We start from the raw sequence: 14,498 nt of genomic DNA, 5'->3' as shown, positions 1-14,498 counted from the left end.
GACAATACAATTAAAACAGTTTTAGGTGACAGCGTTTGCAGCCTAAGCTTTTGCAGCTAGTTTTCACCAGTACTGGTGTATGAACGAAAAAGTATTCCCAAATAATTAGGTTAACCCCGATCTGTGGACCAATCACAATAGAGGATTGTCTGAAAACGGTTCGTCATGTGACGAACGGAAATATTATTACACTCTGATCCCTCTCACAGGTGGGTGATATATATATATATATATATATATATTGATCTTTTGACACTATATAAATCGTAGTCATGGTTTGTGTTCGTATTTTTTAATATACGTAATTTATTTAATGAATAATTTATCAGTATATACAATTTTACAGCACTTAGCTTTGTAAAAAGATATGTATACGACCATAGTGAGCAGAATCACACTCTAAAAATATGCAAGTCAGCACTCATAAATCACTGTCCAAAATGGTGTTCGGAAAAATTAAGCATAGTAGTAACTGTTAAAAATTACAGTTGGTCTACTGATAGTATAGTGGCTGAGCTATCGGACGTAAGGGTGATAGGTACTGCGTTCGCATCTCTTTGCCGGTGTCCCAGTTTCAAATTCCTCCCGTATTCAAGTTACTCCCCGGTAATTTGAACCTAGTTTCAGATTACCGGGGGTTGTTTCAACCTAGTTTCAGATTACCGGGGGTTGTTTGAACCTAGGTTCAGATTACCCCCGGGGTAGTTTGAACCTAGTTTCAAGCTATCCCCATTAGTTTCAAACAACCCCCCGGGGTAGCCTGAAACTGGGGGGTAACTTGCACATATATGGTAGTTTCAAATTACCCCAAGTTTCGGATTAACCCATTTAATATCTCAAACTAGACGGCGATTCATGAACGTGTTGTGAATTAGACTAATTTTACATAGTGATATTTCCTGGGGAGAAAAATGGTGAGTGACTGAATCATTGTTTAACGTCCGTGTATATACACAGACGACGTGATGTCGACGCAGGAAGGGGCTATACGTAAAATATAATAGAACAGACATATTATGTATTATAGTATTTACGTATTGACTATTAACAGTTTATATCTGAACTTAGGTAGTAGTATACAAGAAATAGAGAGTATTACACGAGCGGGTGTGTCATACTGATTTTACGAAACGAGTGACAGATTTCTTTGTATGAAATCTGTCACGAGTTTCGTAAAATCAGTATGACACACCCGCTCGTGTAATAATTTCTTTATTATCCACATAAAATGTTTCATATCAAATTACGTCGATTACCCATATATAATATGGGACTTATTTACTGTCATGGGCCTCGTTCCACTAACGAATCGTAGCTAAGGTTAAGTGTAGTGATTTAATGTGAGTTTTACAACTGGCACCGTAAACGTTACAGCCTTTCCACAAAGAAAACTTACTTTTGTCGGAAGTGCCCCTTTAACAATTAAAATCTTCTTTACGAAGAAGTACGAATTAGTTAAATAATAAATTGGTTAGCAACGTTTCAGAATATCTTGGATGTATGTATTGGTATGGGACATTCATGAAGCAACTTTGTCAGTGTATTCGCTAAGCAATAATTGCCGAATGCATAAGACATGAGAATTATCTCCCGTATCTTCGTGAGGGTCGTATGGCCTAGAATGGTTTTCATAAAAAAAAAACCCACACCGCTAGCTCACGATGTTTTTTTCCTCCACTGACATTCATTTGATAAATGCTATTCTGACACTGGTCATCGCATAATGTCCACAAATTAATAAGTATATATTAATATTCAACTTGAACTAGATTTCTACAAAATGCAGTAACACGAAGTTTCTACATCGTCAATTACAACAATACACACGATACAAAATTTGTTTTCTTTTCGTTTCATGAACAGAAAACAACCTTCATAAAACGCGTGTTTTGATTGGTTGTACAAGTCACGTGGTAGTAAACTATGTCAACTAGGTAACAAAGGCGTGAATGGCCAGTCCCAAGTAATTAACAGGCTAGTACAACTGACGTACAACCCCAGTCATGTTTAGAATTGCTGTGTTTGTGTTAGTTTTCTATTGTCTTCTAATTTAATGCCTCGCTTACTCAGGGATGTCGGCAGTCAGGAAACAGCCGGCTTCACCTGTTTAATGAGCGAAAACGGAACAATGGTTTAGGAAAAAACCCACCTATTAAATTATTAATTAAATTTATTTTTGAAACTTCATTCACCTGTACAGGTCAAGACAAAATTTCACTAAATAATACTAATACTAATAATAATAAAAAAAAATGTTTTCAGCCCTATATAAAGTGTGTGTTTATTGATAAAAAATTTGGGCTAGTGCTTTATTTTAGTATGCTAGTGAAATTTACAAACCCACTAGCCCTGTGGCTAGTGACTTTAAAAAAAAAAAATAGACATACCCAGTAAACGGCATTTCGTATATATTTAATTAGATCCATTTTTACACCAAAAATTAGTATCCTTCTTAGAAAATGATCAAATCATCATCTAACTGCCATTTGACAGCTACGTTAGTGGCTTACAACTACCTCGTGCCTATTGTAAATGTTCACAGTAATTTACAACGACAGTAAGCTACGCCGCGTCGAGGAACGGGCTGGCGTCCGTAGAAAGAAATTAAGGTCCCGATGGTAGGTATTTACAACGGTAATAGGGCTACACTCACTTCGTGGAACAGGTCCCTGGACAATCAGCTTAAATAGCTGAGGTGTGTGGACAGCGTGCTTGAACCTTAATTGGATAGAAGCATGAACATAATTAATAAACAAACAAACACACGGTTGGTCTTACCCTTTGTACAATCTAGTTCCTTCCATCCTGCTGTACATCCGTTATGACATCGTCCAGTCGTTTTGTTACATGATGATTTACCACGTGATTCATCACAGTTTCTGCTGGAACAAGGTTTTTCACACAGAGGACCATAGTGATCAGAATCACACTCTGAAAATGTAGAACTACAAAATGAATGAATTGTTTCATAGTGTTTCTACTCTTAGCAGTACATTTTACATTCAAGTACTCAAGGCCATTCAGCGTATTTAGAACAAACGGAATGCATCGACATAAATCATAACTGGCTGATGGAAAGGACATACAATAGGTAAATTGAAGTTGATAAAACTGGTTCCAATTTAATGAATCCTGCTAAACTGGTTGTTATTATCAACACTTGTTATTTTATTCATCATATTCAATATGAATAAAAATCTTTTTTACAAAAGGCTTCCAGCTCACACACACAAGTATACATATTTTACACATGACAATCTATATATTTATTTACATTTATGTCTATCAGGTTTGGTTCCGATTGCAAAAGTAGATTTTCTGAGTCATTCCATATGGCAATATGTTCTTCATATTTATTATTATTACATTTGTTTCGGAATATATGACTTGTAGATATTATTTTAATGTCCTCAAAATACAGGTTTTTAAAAATAAATTTCGAATGATATATTAAGAACTGTTTTGCTAAAATGACAATAATATTTATTATAATGACGTCACCAACACTCGTATAGTTTCGGAATAACAGTCGATGATATCAAGAAATGATGTTCTAATTATCTGGATAATTGTATTGATCATTTAATTTTGCAGACCAATGTCTGTCTCTGTCCGGCTGTCTGTCTGTCTATGTCTGTTTCTCTGTCTGTTTCTCTCTCTCTCTCTCTCTCTCTCTCTCTCTCTCTCTCTCTCTCTCTCTCTCTCTCTCTTTAACTTTTAACTTTTGAAATTGCTTCATATAGAAACAAATAATACAGTAAATAAATTAATTTGCATGTCATAATTGTTGCTAGGGGGCGGGATGTAGCACAATGGTAAAGCGTTCGTATAGTATGCGGTCGGTCTGGGATCGATTCCCGTCGATGGGCCCATTGGGGTATTTCTCGTTCCAGCCAGTGTACCACGACTGGCATGTCAAATACCATGGTATGTGCTATCCTATCTGGAAGTGTGCATATAAAATGATTACCAAGAGTGTGAAATCCAGTAGCCTATGCTTAATAAATAAATGTGCTCTAGTGGTGTCGTTAAACAAAACAAACTTTAACTTTCGTGTCAAAGATTGCCAAATGCTGGACATAGAATAACCGAAGATTAATAAATCAATGTGCTCTACTGGTGTCGTTAAACAAAACAATCTTTAACGTTTGTGTCAAAATTACTAAATATTTCACATCTAGAAACCGAATATGAATAAATCAATGTGATCTAGTGGTGTCGTTAAACAAAACAAACTTTAACTTCAGTGTCAATTATTGCCAAATGTTTACATCCAGAAGCCGAACCGGCCTCGGTGGCGTCGTGGTTAGGCCATCGGTCTACAGGCTGGTAGGTACTGGGTTCGGATCCCAGTCGAGACATGGCATTTTTAATCCAAATACCGACTCCAAACCCCGAGTGAGTGCTCCTCAAGGCTCAATGGGTAGGTGTAAACCACTTGCATCGACCAGTGATCCATAACTGGTTCAACAGGGGCCATGGTTTGTGCTATCCTGCCTGTGGGAAGTGCAAATAAAAGACCCCTTGCTGCCTGTCGTAAAAGAGTAGCCTATGTGGCGACAGCGGAGTTCCTCTAAAAAACAGTGTCAGAATGACCATATGTTTGACGTCCAATAGCCGATGATAAAATAAAAAAAACAATGTGCTCTAGTGGCGTCGTTAAACACAACACACTTTACTTTACTTTTCCAGAAGCCGAAGATTAATAAATAAATGTGCTCTGATGGTGTCGTTAAACAAAATACACTTTAACTTTTGTGTCACATATTGCAAAATGTTTGACATCCAGTAGCCGAGGATTAATAAATCAATGTGCTCTGGTGGTGTCGTTAAACAAAACAATCTTTAACTTTCGTGTTGGCATCCAGAAGCTGCAGATTAATCAATAAATGTGCTCTAGTGGTGTCGTTGAACGAAACAAACTTTAATTTTTGTTACAAGTAGTGTAAGTCTTCGGTTAAGATAACTGATTTGTATGTTATGAGTTTTAACATACCACTGCACGTCTGTCCAGTCCAGTTTTGTTGACATCCTTCAGTACATTCTCCAGTTACGTAGTTACACGATCCATTCAGACAGTGACAGAACGAGGTACAGTCATCACTGAACGTTCCAGCAGCACAGACTAAACAAAACATTTAAGAAATAAGTTCCAGATTATGTGTCGTTCTAAACATAAAACGTGTCTTTAGATTAGGTAGTGAGAAATTAATTTATACTTGTATTCAACCAAACCCAAACTGTTATGCGCATGTGTGCGTCAAACATAATACAAAATCAAATACAAACAAATAAATAGCATTTACTGTTTTGTTTACAGCAGTAGCATGCAATATATTCCGTTGATTCAGTTTCGATTCAAGACTGGGTAGTATTAAATGGTGGAAAAGGCACAGAATGCTGTACTCATCACAGTTTTTAACGTGACACATGGTAATATGAAAATCAGAACTGAAAACTGGATCGTTTTCGTTACAACCAGATGTTTTGCAAAAAACAAATTCTAAAATCTGTTTCTACAAATAGCCAAGCAGGGCTTCCATTCGTACGTGATTCGTAATCCATGTCCGTGTCCGTGTCCGTGTCCGTGAGAAATCGCTTACGTTGCGAAGTATCCATTGAACCGCTTCGTGTCCCAGGAATCGCTATGTGAGCGATTTTTTCACTAACACGGATGCGTTATTTTGAAGCTTGGTATGACGTCGATGTCATCAATGACAGTGGTACATTGCTTGTTTTTCATATGTAGGGTGTTTTTACGTATTTCAACACGTATTTATGATTGTTCAATTCACGTGGACGCGGACAAGGGTCACGTACAAATGGATGGCTAGCTTGATGCTATAAAGTGACCCTACTGGTAAGAATGTAGAGCGCTGCTGTCTCATACTGAGTGTTCGTTATTTTAATCTGTTGGTGGGTTCTGACTTGTTTTCTGTTACATTTGGAGCCGACGTAGAAACTTGGTATATTCTAAGCGCAAGAATACAGATATAGCCCAGTACGGTCACGTAACAGTTCAACTCTTGTCCCATGGCTCCTGGAATTATTAATCGTTGATGAAGCGTGATGTTACTAGGTGATTTAACACTTACTTTAAATTGACCTTTTCAACACTACATAATAAATAAATCAATCAATCAATCGATCAATCGATCGATCAATCAATCAATCTGCTGCAGTTATCGGCCTTGGTCGCACTTCATTGAGTCTTCTTTGGACTTCGTCCCACAAGTGCTCTATTGGATTCAAATCCGGACTGAGGGCAGGCCATGGCATGGTTCTGATGTTGTGCTGCTGTAGAAAGTCTCTGGTGAGTGTGAGCGCGGGCATTGTGCTGCTGTAACATGTGATTCTGGCGACGGCCACAATAGGGCACAATGCGAGTTCGAAGGACTTGGTCGATATATCGCAGAGCCGTGACGCCATTACCACGACCTGGGCCAATATTCTGAAAGACCACAGGTCAAGCTTTATGGTTCATCCCGATGGCTCCCCAAACCATGATGCTTTTTCCCACCCCACGGGTCTCTCTCCACCACACATGCATCTGCGTACCGTTCACCTCTTCTTCGCCAGACCTGTACTCTGCCATCTGCCGTTGAAATACAGAATCGACTTTCATCTGAAAAGTGGACTCTTCTCCATTGCTGATAGCACCAATGTTGACGAGCTGTGGCCCATTGCAGTTGTTCCTGTCGATGACGGTTTGTAAGAATAGGGCCCCGAGCAGGACGTCGACAATGGATATTCTTGGAGGCCAAGCGGCGACGGACCGTGTCGGTACTGATGGGTCGTTGCTGTGTTCCAATGGTATGGCGAGCCGTCTCAGTGGTCGTGGTGAAGCGGTCTTGCAGATGTTGGCGCACAATAAAGCGATCTTGACGTGGTGTGGTGACTCGGGGACGACCACTGCGCGGGCGGTCGTTGTGGTGTCGTTGGTGTTATATCGATGCTGAAGACGGTAGATAGTCCTGCTGTTGACGTTATATGCATTTGCAACGATCTGCGCACTCTGTACGGCTTTTATTCTTCCAATAGCGTGTACTCGCTGGTTTCTTGATAATCGCGGCATGGCGTTTATATCGAAATGGCAAATGGCAGGCTAGCAGTCGAAGTTTGCAGTTATACCCATACCTACCACGAGGTGCACGAGCATTTTGAGATTTCCAAGAAATGACTGCATCTTCAACCCACGTTAGGTTTTGAGTGTGCGTTTCGGCGAATCGTCCAAGCTGTACTTGAATCGATATGTCACAATGTGTCACAAAGACATGCAGTGGAACGAGGGAAGATGCGTTTCTTAAATAAACCTAATGAAAGAGTAATTATTACTTAATTTTTATTAGCACTGGAGAAAAGGACGTTTCTTTTGCGGTTCAGTATATAACCAATCACAGGACTTGTGGTGTTAACGTCTCTATCAAAAGTGCTTTGACCCAGCCTAATGTTATTTGGTTTAGTACTACCTGGACTGTCCAATACAAATAAAATTCATAGGAACACTCTTGATATCAATTGCCCCTAAAACTACATGGCGCCCGAACAGTGTACTGTAAAGTCGAGCGTGAACATTGTATTACTTCTTATCACGTCATATTCAAAAATAGATACCACTTTAAGCTAATATTTTGTTTCTGGTGCATTTTAATTTTGGTTTCCTTATATAAAATATTATTTTGTGGGGATGTTTCCCATAGGATAAAAAATTAAAAATAATATTGAATAACAAACATTGAATAATGAAACTTCATAAACATTTAAAATGTACGAACTGGGGAAAAGCTAAAACCCAGCATTGAACAAGATTTCTGTTAATTTCTTTACTATTAAACTTGGAACTGTAGATAATAGTTTAATATTACGAAAGGCAATATACCGGAAACTGAACATAATCACAGGTTATCGTTCAGTGATGTATTTGATGTTTATTGCATAAGACACCCAACTCTGTTAGTGCCCATTTAATTAATTCATCGCGGCTTTAACCAGCAACTCACTTGATGTCATCTGACCGACAGATTCCCATTTTCATCCAGTCCAAACCACATTTTTGAAATTTTCAACACTTAATTTCGTTTCCGGTGTGTGTGTGTGGGGGGGGGGGGGGGGGGGGGCATAAGAGAAAAGAGGTAAAAACTAGATAAGCAAAACAATTTGTTCTGGGTTTACGTGTTAATATCGTGAGGCACTGGTTGGAAGTTGTTTAACGAAAAACTACCTCCCCACACCCCCCCCCCCCCCAACAACAAAAAACAAGCAAACACACAAATAACAACATCTAATTTAATTATTAATGAGACAATAACGATTAGTCTAGCTTACCAAACACTTGGACTTCACAAAAATCCATCGCCCTGTCAGCAGTGTCTTTATTGTATGTATTTCGGTAGAGTGTGATGTATCTCGCTGTGTTGTTGCATGTCATCCTCGTCACATCTGGACTGTCTAACGTTGCTGTGCCACACAGGTGACCAGTGTTTGTTTGGTTTACATCAACAGAGCTGTACACTTCAACACCATTCCTGCGACCTGTGTCTGTGCATGTGTTATACAATAAGGGTCTTGCTTAGATTATATTCTAGTTCGAATTAGAAGTAAACCTTTCTCAACTAGAATTATGTTATTGCTATCATGAAGAACAAATACAAACATTTCAAACATATTTCATTGTTGTATATATTAGGGGCACCTGCAATCATGAACACAGGATGCACAAAAACAGGAGAAACAAAAAACAAAACGCCTTCTAAAAACGTACCGCACAAACATTACTCCAACAGGACAATAGAAAATAGATCTATGTATTTATTTTATTTTAACACTACCCAATGTCCCAATTCCCAGTCACTTCAACCTGACGACCACCACTACTACCACAACTGCTACCACCTTTACTACTACCACCAACAACAACATCAACATCAACTAAACACCACCGCCATATACAGCATATGCCTATCGTATTATTAAAGTTGTCTTTCGCAGAATAATTCACAATCGTTATCTGATTTTAGTTATTCTCTACCATTTGGGAAATTTACTCCTGAAACTAAACTGAAAGTTGTTTTCCTGACTTTGGTTGCAAAAATTTGTTAAGGTTCTAGTTTAGTTTTCAGACAGATTTGTATTTAAGAAGTTAACTTATGTTCTGTTCTGAAGTAAATTGCTAACTTGTGTATGTAGTAAGTTTTTATCCAGTTTTGTATGCAATAAGTGAACTTACTTTGTGTTCTGAAGTAAATGGCTAACTTGTGTATGTAGAATTCACTGCCCAGATCTACCTGCCACCAGGTGAACGGACGTCGAGTTGCTGTGTGTATACACGAATTGTCATAAAAACGTGTTTTGAGATTACCATCTACAGCACGTGACGAGTTTACCCCAGTTGCATAGTAAGAACTCTGACTGGTTACTTTACCGAGAGCTATATTTTCTGAAATACATAAATATCAATAAAGAGATCAGTGTATCGACGATATGGTGTACTACCACTACTATCACCACCACCAGCACCACCACTACTAACTACTAATACTACTGTTATTGCTGCTGCTACTACTATTGCTGCTGCTGCTGCTGCTGCTGCTGCTGCTGCTGCTGCTGCTGCTGCTGCTGCTGCTGCTACTACTACTACTGCTGCTGCTGCTGCTGCAGCTACTGTTACTACTACTAATACTACTGCTGCTACTACACCTACTGCAACTACTTCTGCTACTACTACTATTACTATTACTACTACTACTACCACTGCTACTACCACTACCACTACTACTACTCATACTACTACTAATATAGCTACTACTATTGCTACTACTACTACTATTACTACTACTATTACTACTACTACTACTACTACTACTACTACTACTACTACTACTACTACTACTACTACTACTACTAATAATAATAATAATAATAATACCACCAATAATTATTTTGCAATGATGAGTGATACTATTACTGATGACAGTAACAACAATAATAGAAATAGCAGTAATAACGATGATAATAATAATAATAATAATACCAACACTGTAGAACATGATACCATTACGGTTACGGATACAAACAGCTGATCAGGCCCTGTTTCCTGGTAATTAGGCTAAATCGGAATCCCTATCAAAACGGAACCATTTTTGTTAGCGAAAACGGAACCAATTTGGCTATAACGGCACCTCAATGTAATGCCAAAAAAATTACATATTGTAGATATATATATATATATATATATATATATATATATATATATATATATATATATATATATATATATTCCTCTTGTAGAGAGTTCGAACAGTACAGGTTATCATACATACATAATACATAAAAGGCAATGCACAATGATTAATGGATAATACATAGTACTTGATACAAAATAAATAATAGGTAATATATACAGTGGCATGGGAATAAACGCATGGTGAGAGAATTACATGAAAAAGGTTATTGGTTGATCAGAATCACGCTCATATAAATTCACTCGCCACCCTGCCATTCTCTCTCTCTCTCTCTCTCTCTCTCTCTCTCTCTCTCTCTCTCTCTCTCTCTCTCTCTCTCTCTCTCTCTCTCTCTCTCTCTCTGTCACACACACACACACACACACCACTATAAAGATCTGCACATTTGCACAAGAACAGACAGTCATGATTGTCTACAGTATATTGGTCTTCATATTGTTAACGTAATATATTTGCGTTATTTTATAAATGAAGTGTATGACAGTTTCACTATATAACATAGATGATTCATCATCAATATTTATTGGAGGTTTACAGGACAGGAGTTTTGTAATAAAAATATCATCGGGGCAGTTATGTAATTCTACACTAAGGTGAATAGGACAGATATCAAGAAGCGTTGTCCAGAATGTATCTCTGGTTGTTGTTAAGTATGAACAACTAGTCATGACGTGTGTAAAAAGATCAGAATAGTTACTAGTACATAACGTACAAATACCGTGTACTGAGTTTGGCCTCCATGTAGCACATATATTTATCAAGTGATTTGCTTGCTCCTTTAGTGATGGATTTCACCGTGCAACTGACCAAGCTCTATGCACTTCGAGATTGGCATGAATTTTTAGAAAATGTGTTGTATCGGGGTTTAAAGAAATTCGTAACTGCCAGTTAGTTCTAAAACATGTTTTCTTACAATTATATTCCAAATATGCTTACTAGGGAATACTGATGTTAGAAAAAATTCGTTGAAGTGATGCAGTAGATTATATTTACGAAGAATTGTGTATATATCCGCTGCAAAGCCAATATTTGAACGAACACACTGATTTTTAAAACTTAGTAGTCGAGTGACTGCTATTTTGTAAGCCAGAGTCCACACGGGGCATCGCAAAAGATGTCCTAAATAGTATAATTTGTTTCTATCTGTATGTCCTTCAAGGGATATACTGCCAAGAAGTCCAAGACAAAAATCGATTCGTGTTCTTTTAGGAAGACCCTGGATAATCTTTATTACAAATCTATATGCTCTTTCTAACGCCGATAGTTCATTTGTATTTAAATTATTCCATAATTCACTACCGTACAAGGCTTTTGATAGGCACAGCGAATGAACTAGTTTGACGCTAGTTACAGGATTAATTCCACGGCAGTGACAACCAGCCTGAACTAGAGACATGGCGGTGGCTTTTATAGTTTTGCAAGTCTCGAGTGTTCTGTCCCAATTATTTAAAGACCTTTGTAATTTAATGCCAACATGTTTTATGGTTGTTGAACATGGCAGTTCCTTTCCATACAGAATAAGTTTCGTATCCGGATCCTTACAGAAGTCAACAACTTGTGTTTTAGAAGCAGAGAATGTAAAACGCCAGTTATCGCTATATCGCTCACATATTGAAATCATATTTTGCATGTCACTTGGAGTAGGAGAAATAATAGAAATGTCATCTGCTTGAGTTGGGCAAGAAACTCTAGTATCCAGGATCATTGCACCTTTGTTGGATTGGGTTAAATTATTCAGCAATTCATTAATAAACAACACATACAATTTGGGGGATAGTATGCTTCCTTGACACAATCCTCTTTTCAAAGGAAAGTGTGAAGAGAAACTATTGTTTACTAAGACCTGTAGTTTACAGTTTGAATAGATTGCTTCTAAAGTAAGCCAGACTTTGGGGGATATACCAGTTTCAGAATGTTTCCACAAGAGACCAGAGTGCCAGACAGTATCAAAGGCTTTAGCACTATCTAGACATGTAACAATTACTCCATCACCTCTTTCTCTATAGTGATTGATAGTTTCTTGTAGAATGAACGAAGTGTCAATGCTAGAAAGGCCTTTCTGAAAACCACATTGGTGAATATTAGGAAAACTTTCTGAAGAGTTCAGTTCTGGCATTAACGTTTCCAGCACTCTTTCAAAAACTTTAAAGATTACAGATAGGAGTGCGATACCTCGATAAGAGTCTCTGTTGGATTTCGACTTACTTTGACCTTTAAATAAACAGACTAAAACCTCTGAATTCCAACCTTCTGGAATGTGCCCACTGTTTATTACCAAGGAAAATAACCGAGAAAGACAAAAATAAAGATAAGAACCTCCATATTTTAAGTGTTCATAGAATATTTTGTCTGGCCCACAAGACTTGCTATTCGGTAGCTTAGAGCAGATTTTGCTAACAAGAATGGGGGAAATATCAAAACTATCTTTACTTGTAGCGGCAGTTAGCTTAAATCCTGAAACTTTCTTTTCAATAGTTGATTTAAAATTGGCATCAAAATGTTCATCTTCTGTGTCGCTAAATACTCGACTAAAATGTTCTGCCATAGAACTACAAATTTCTTGTGGTTGTGTTATAGTTGTATTGTCGACCTTTAAAGACATAATATAGCTACTTGTTTTCTTATTTCTAAGTTTGGTCCATAACATTTTGTGATCTGTTTCACAATCTTTATCCAAGGAGCTATAGAAGTCGCGTTCATAGTTTAAATAAGCTTCGTTTAATTTCGTGCGGAATAAATCTTTTGCCCTTTTATAAAATCTGTACACATTATATTGAAAACCGCGGGGCCTGCCGGCTACTATCCACAATCGCCTAAAATGTGACATATCTTTGTGGCATTCCTTAACTGTTTTAGACCAGTATGGTTTTACATGCTTGTTAAACCTTGAATAAGGAATTGTTTCTTTGGCTGCCTGATTTAATGTATGGACTATATCTAAGTGGAAGCGCTCAATTTCTGCTTTATTGACATCGTTATTGGGTATGTGTATTGGCCATAGCATGTGGGACACCGCAAACGTATAGTCCGACAATGTATGTGATCGCCTAGCCTTTTCCCATGATGGTTTTTCGGGCACTGTGCCTACTTTATTAGTTGTATTGTTTATCTTTACTGTACATATTATGGGTTTATGGTCTGATAATGAGAGCACATGATCATCTTTAACTAGAGCATTACTTATATAAGGAATTAACTCTTCGGGTACTATAATATGATCGATTGCAGACATCGGGCCACCTGCGTAAGCTTCGAAAGTGTAGGGAGGACCTTTACAAAATTCCTGAACGTGGACCGATACAAGACTATTTCTAATAAGAAATGCGTGACATAGATCACTTCTTTTGTTTGTTATAAAGTTATATCTCGGCCCAGCTATTTTAGCATTTAAGTCACCTATTATATAAACAATACCTTATGCGCTATAGGCAATATACAGTTCTTCTACAATGTTTAAATATTCGTTAAATAAATCATCAGACAAGTTAGACGCAGGCAAATATACACAAAATATATATATATTTGAGGAGTCACCGAGCACAATTTCCACTCCAACTATTCTATCACAGTCTACTTCAATTATATTTTCTGAAATACATAAATATCAATAAAGAGATCAGTGTATCGACGATATGGTGTACTACCACTACTATCACCACCACCAGCACCACCACTACTAACTACTAATACTACTGTTATTGCTGCTACTACACCTACTGCAACTACTTCTGCTACTACTACTATTACTATTAATACTACTACTACCACTGCTACTACCACTACCACTGCTACTACCACTACCACTACTACTACTCATACTACTACTAATATAGCTACTACTATTGCTACTACTACTATTATTACTACTACTATTACTACTACTACTACTACTACTACTACTACTAATAATAATAATAATAATAATAATACCACCAATAATTATTTTGCAATGATGAGTGATACTATTACTGATGACAGTAACAACAATAATAGAAATAGCAGTAATAACGATGATAATAATAATAATAATAATACCAACACTGTAGAACATGATACCATTACGGTTACGGATACAAACAGCTGATCAGGCCCTGTTTCCTGGTAATTAGGCTAAATCGGAATCCCTATCAAAACGGAACCATTTTTGTTAGCGAAAACGGAACCAATTTGGCTATAACGGCACCTCAATGTAATGCCAAACAAATAACATATTGTAGATATATAGATTGTGGGGTGCCGTTTCAATCAATGCTAGGT

At 37.5% G+C, this 14,498-nt stretch overlaps 1 protein-coding gene across 1 annotated transcript; it reads right to left on the bottom strand.

The window, feature by feature from the left end:
* Window positions 1-8,311: 8,311 nt before the first annotated feature.
* On the bottom strand, window positions 8,312-13,829 carry LOC121366366 (fucolectin-4-like; the record flags this gene model as incomplete). The annotated part of the gene is made up of 3 exons (XM_041490844.1): window positions 8,312-8,538; window positions 9,227-9,436; window positions 13,776-13,829. Coding segments are annotated over 3 exons (491 nt in total), but the record flags the coding sequence as incomplete, so codon positions are not given.
* Between the last annotated feature and the right edge of the window lie 669 nt (window positions 13,830-14,498).

Source organism: Gigantopelta aegis, unplaced genomic scaffold (assembly GCF_016097555.1).
Source record: "Gigantopelta aegis isolate Gae_Host unplaced genomic scaffold, Gae_host_genome ctg5433_pilon_pilon:::debris, whole genome shotgun sequence".
Taxonomy (NCBI): domain Eukaryota; kingdom Metazoa; phylum Mollusca; class Gastropoda; order Neomphalida; family Peltospiridae; genus Gigantopelta; species Gigantopelta aegis.
This window is presented reverse-complemented; position numbering and strand designations above follow the sequence as displayed.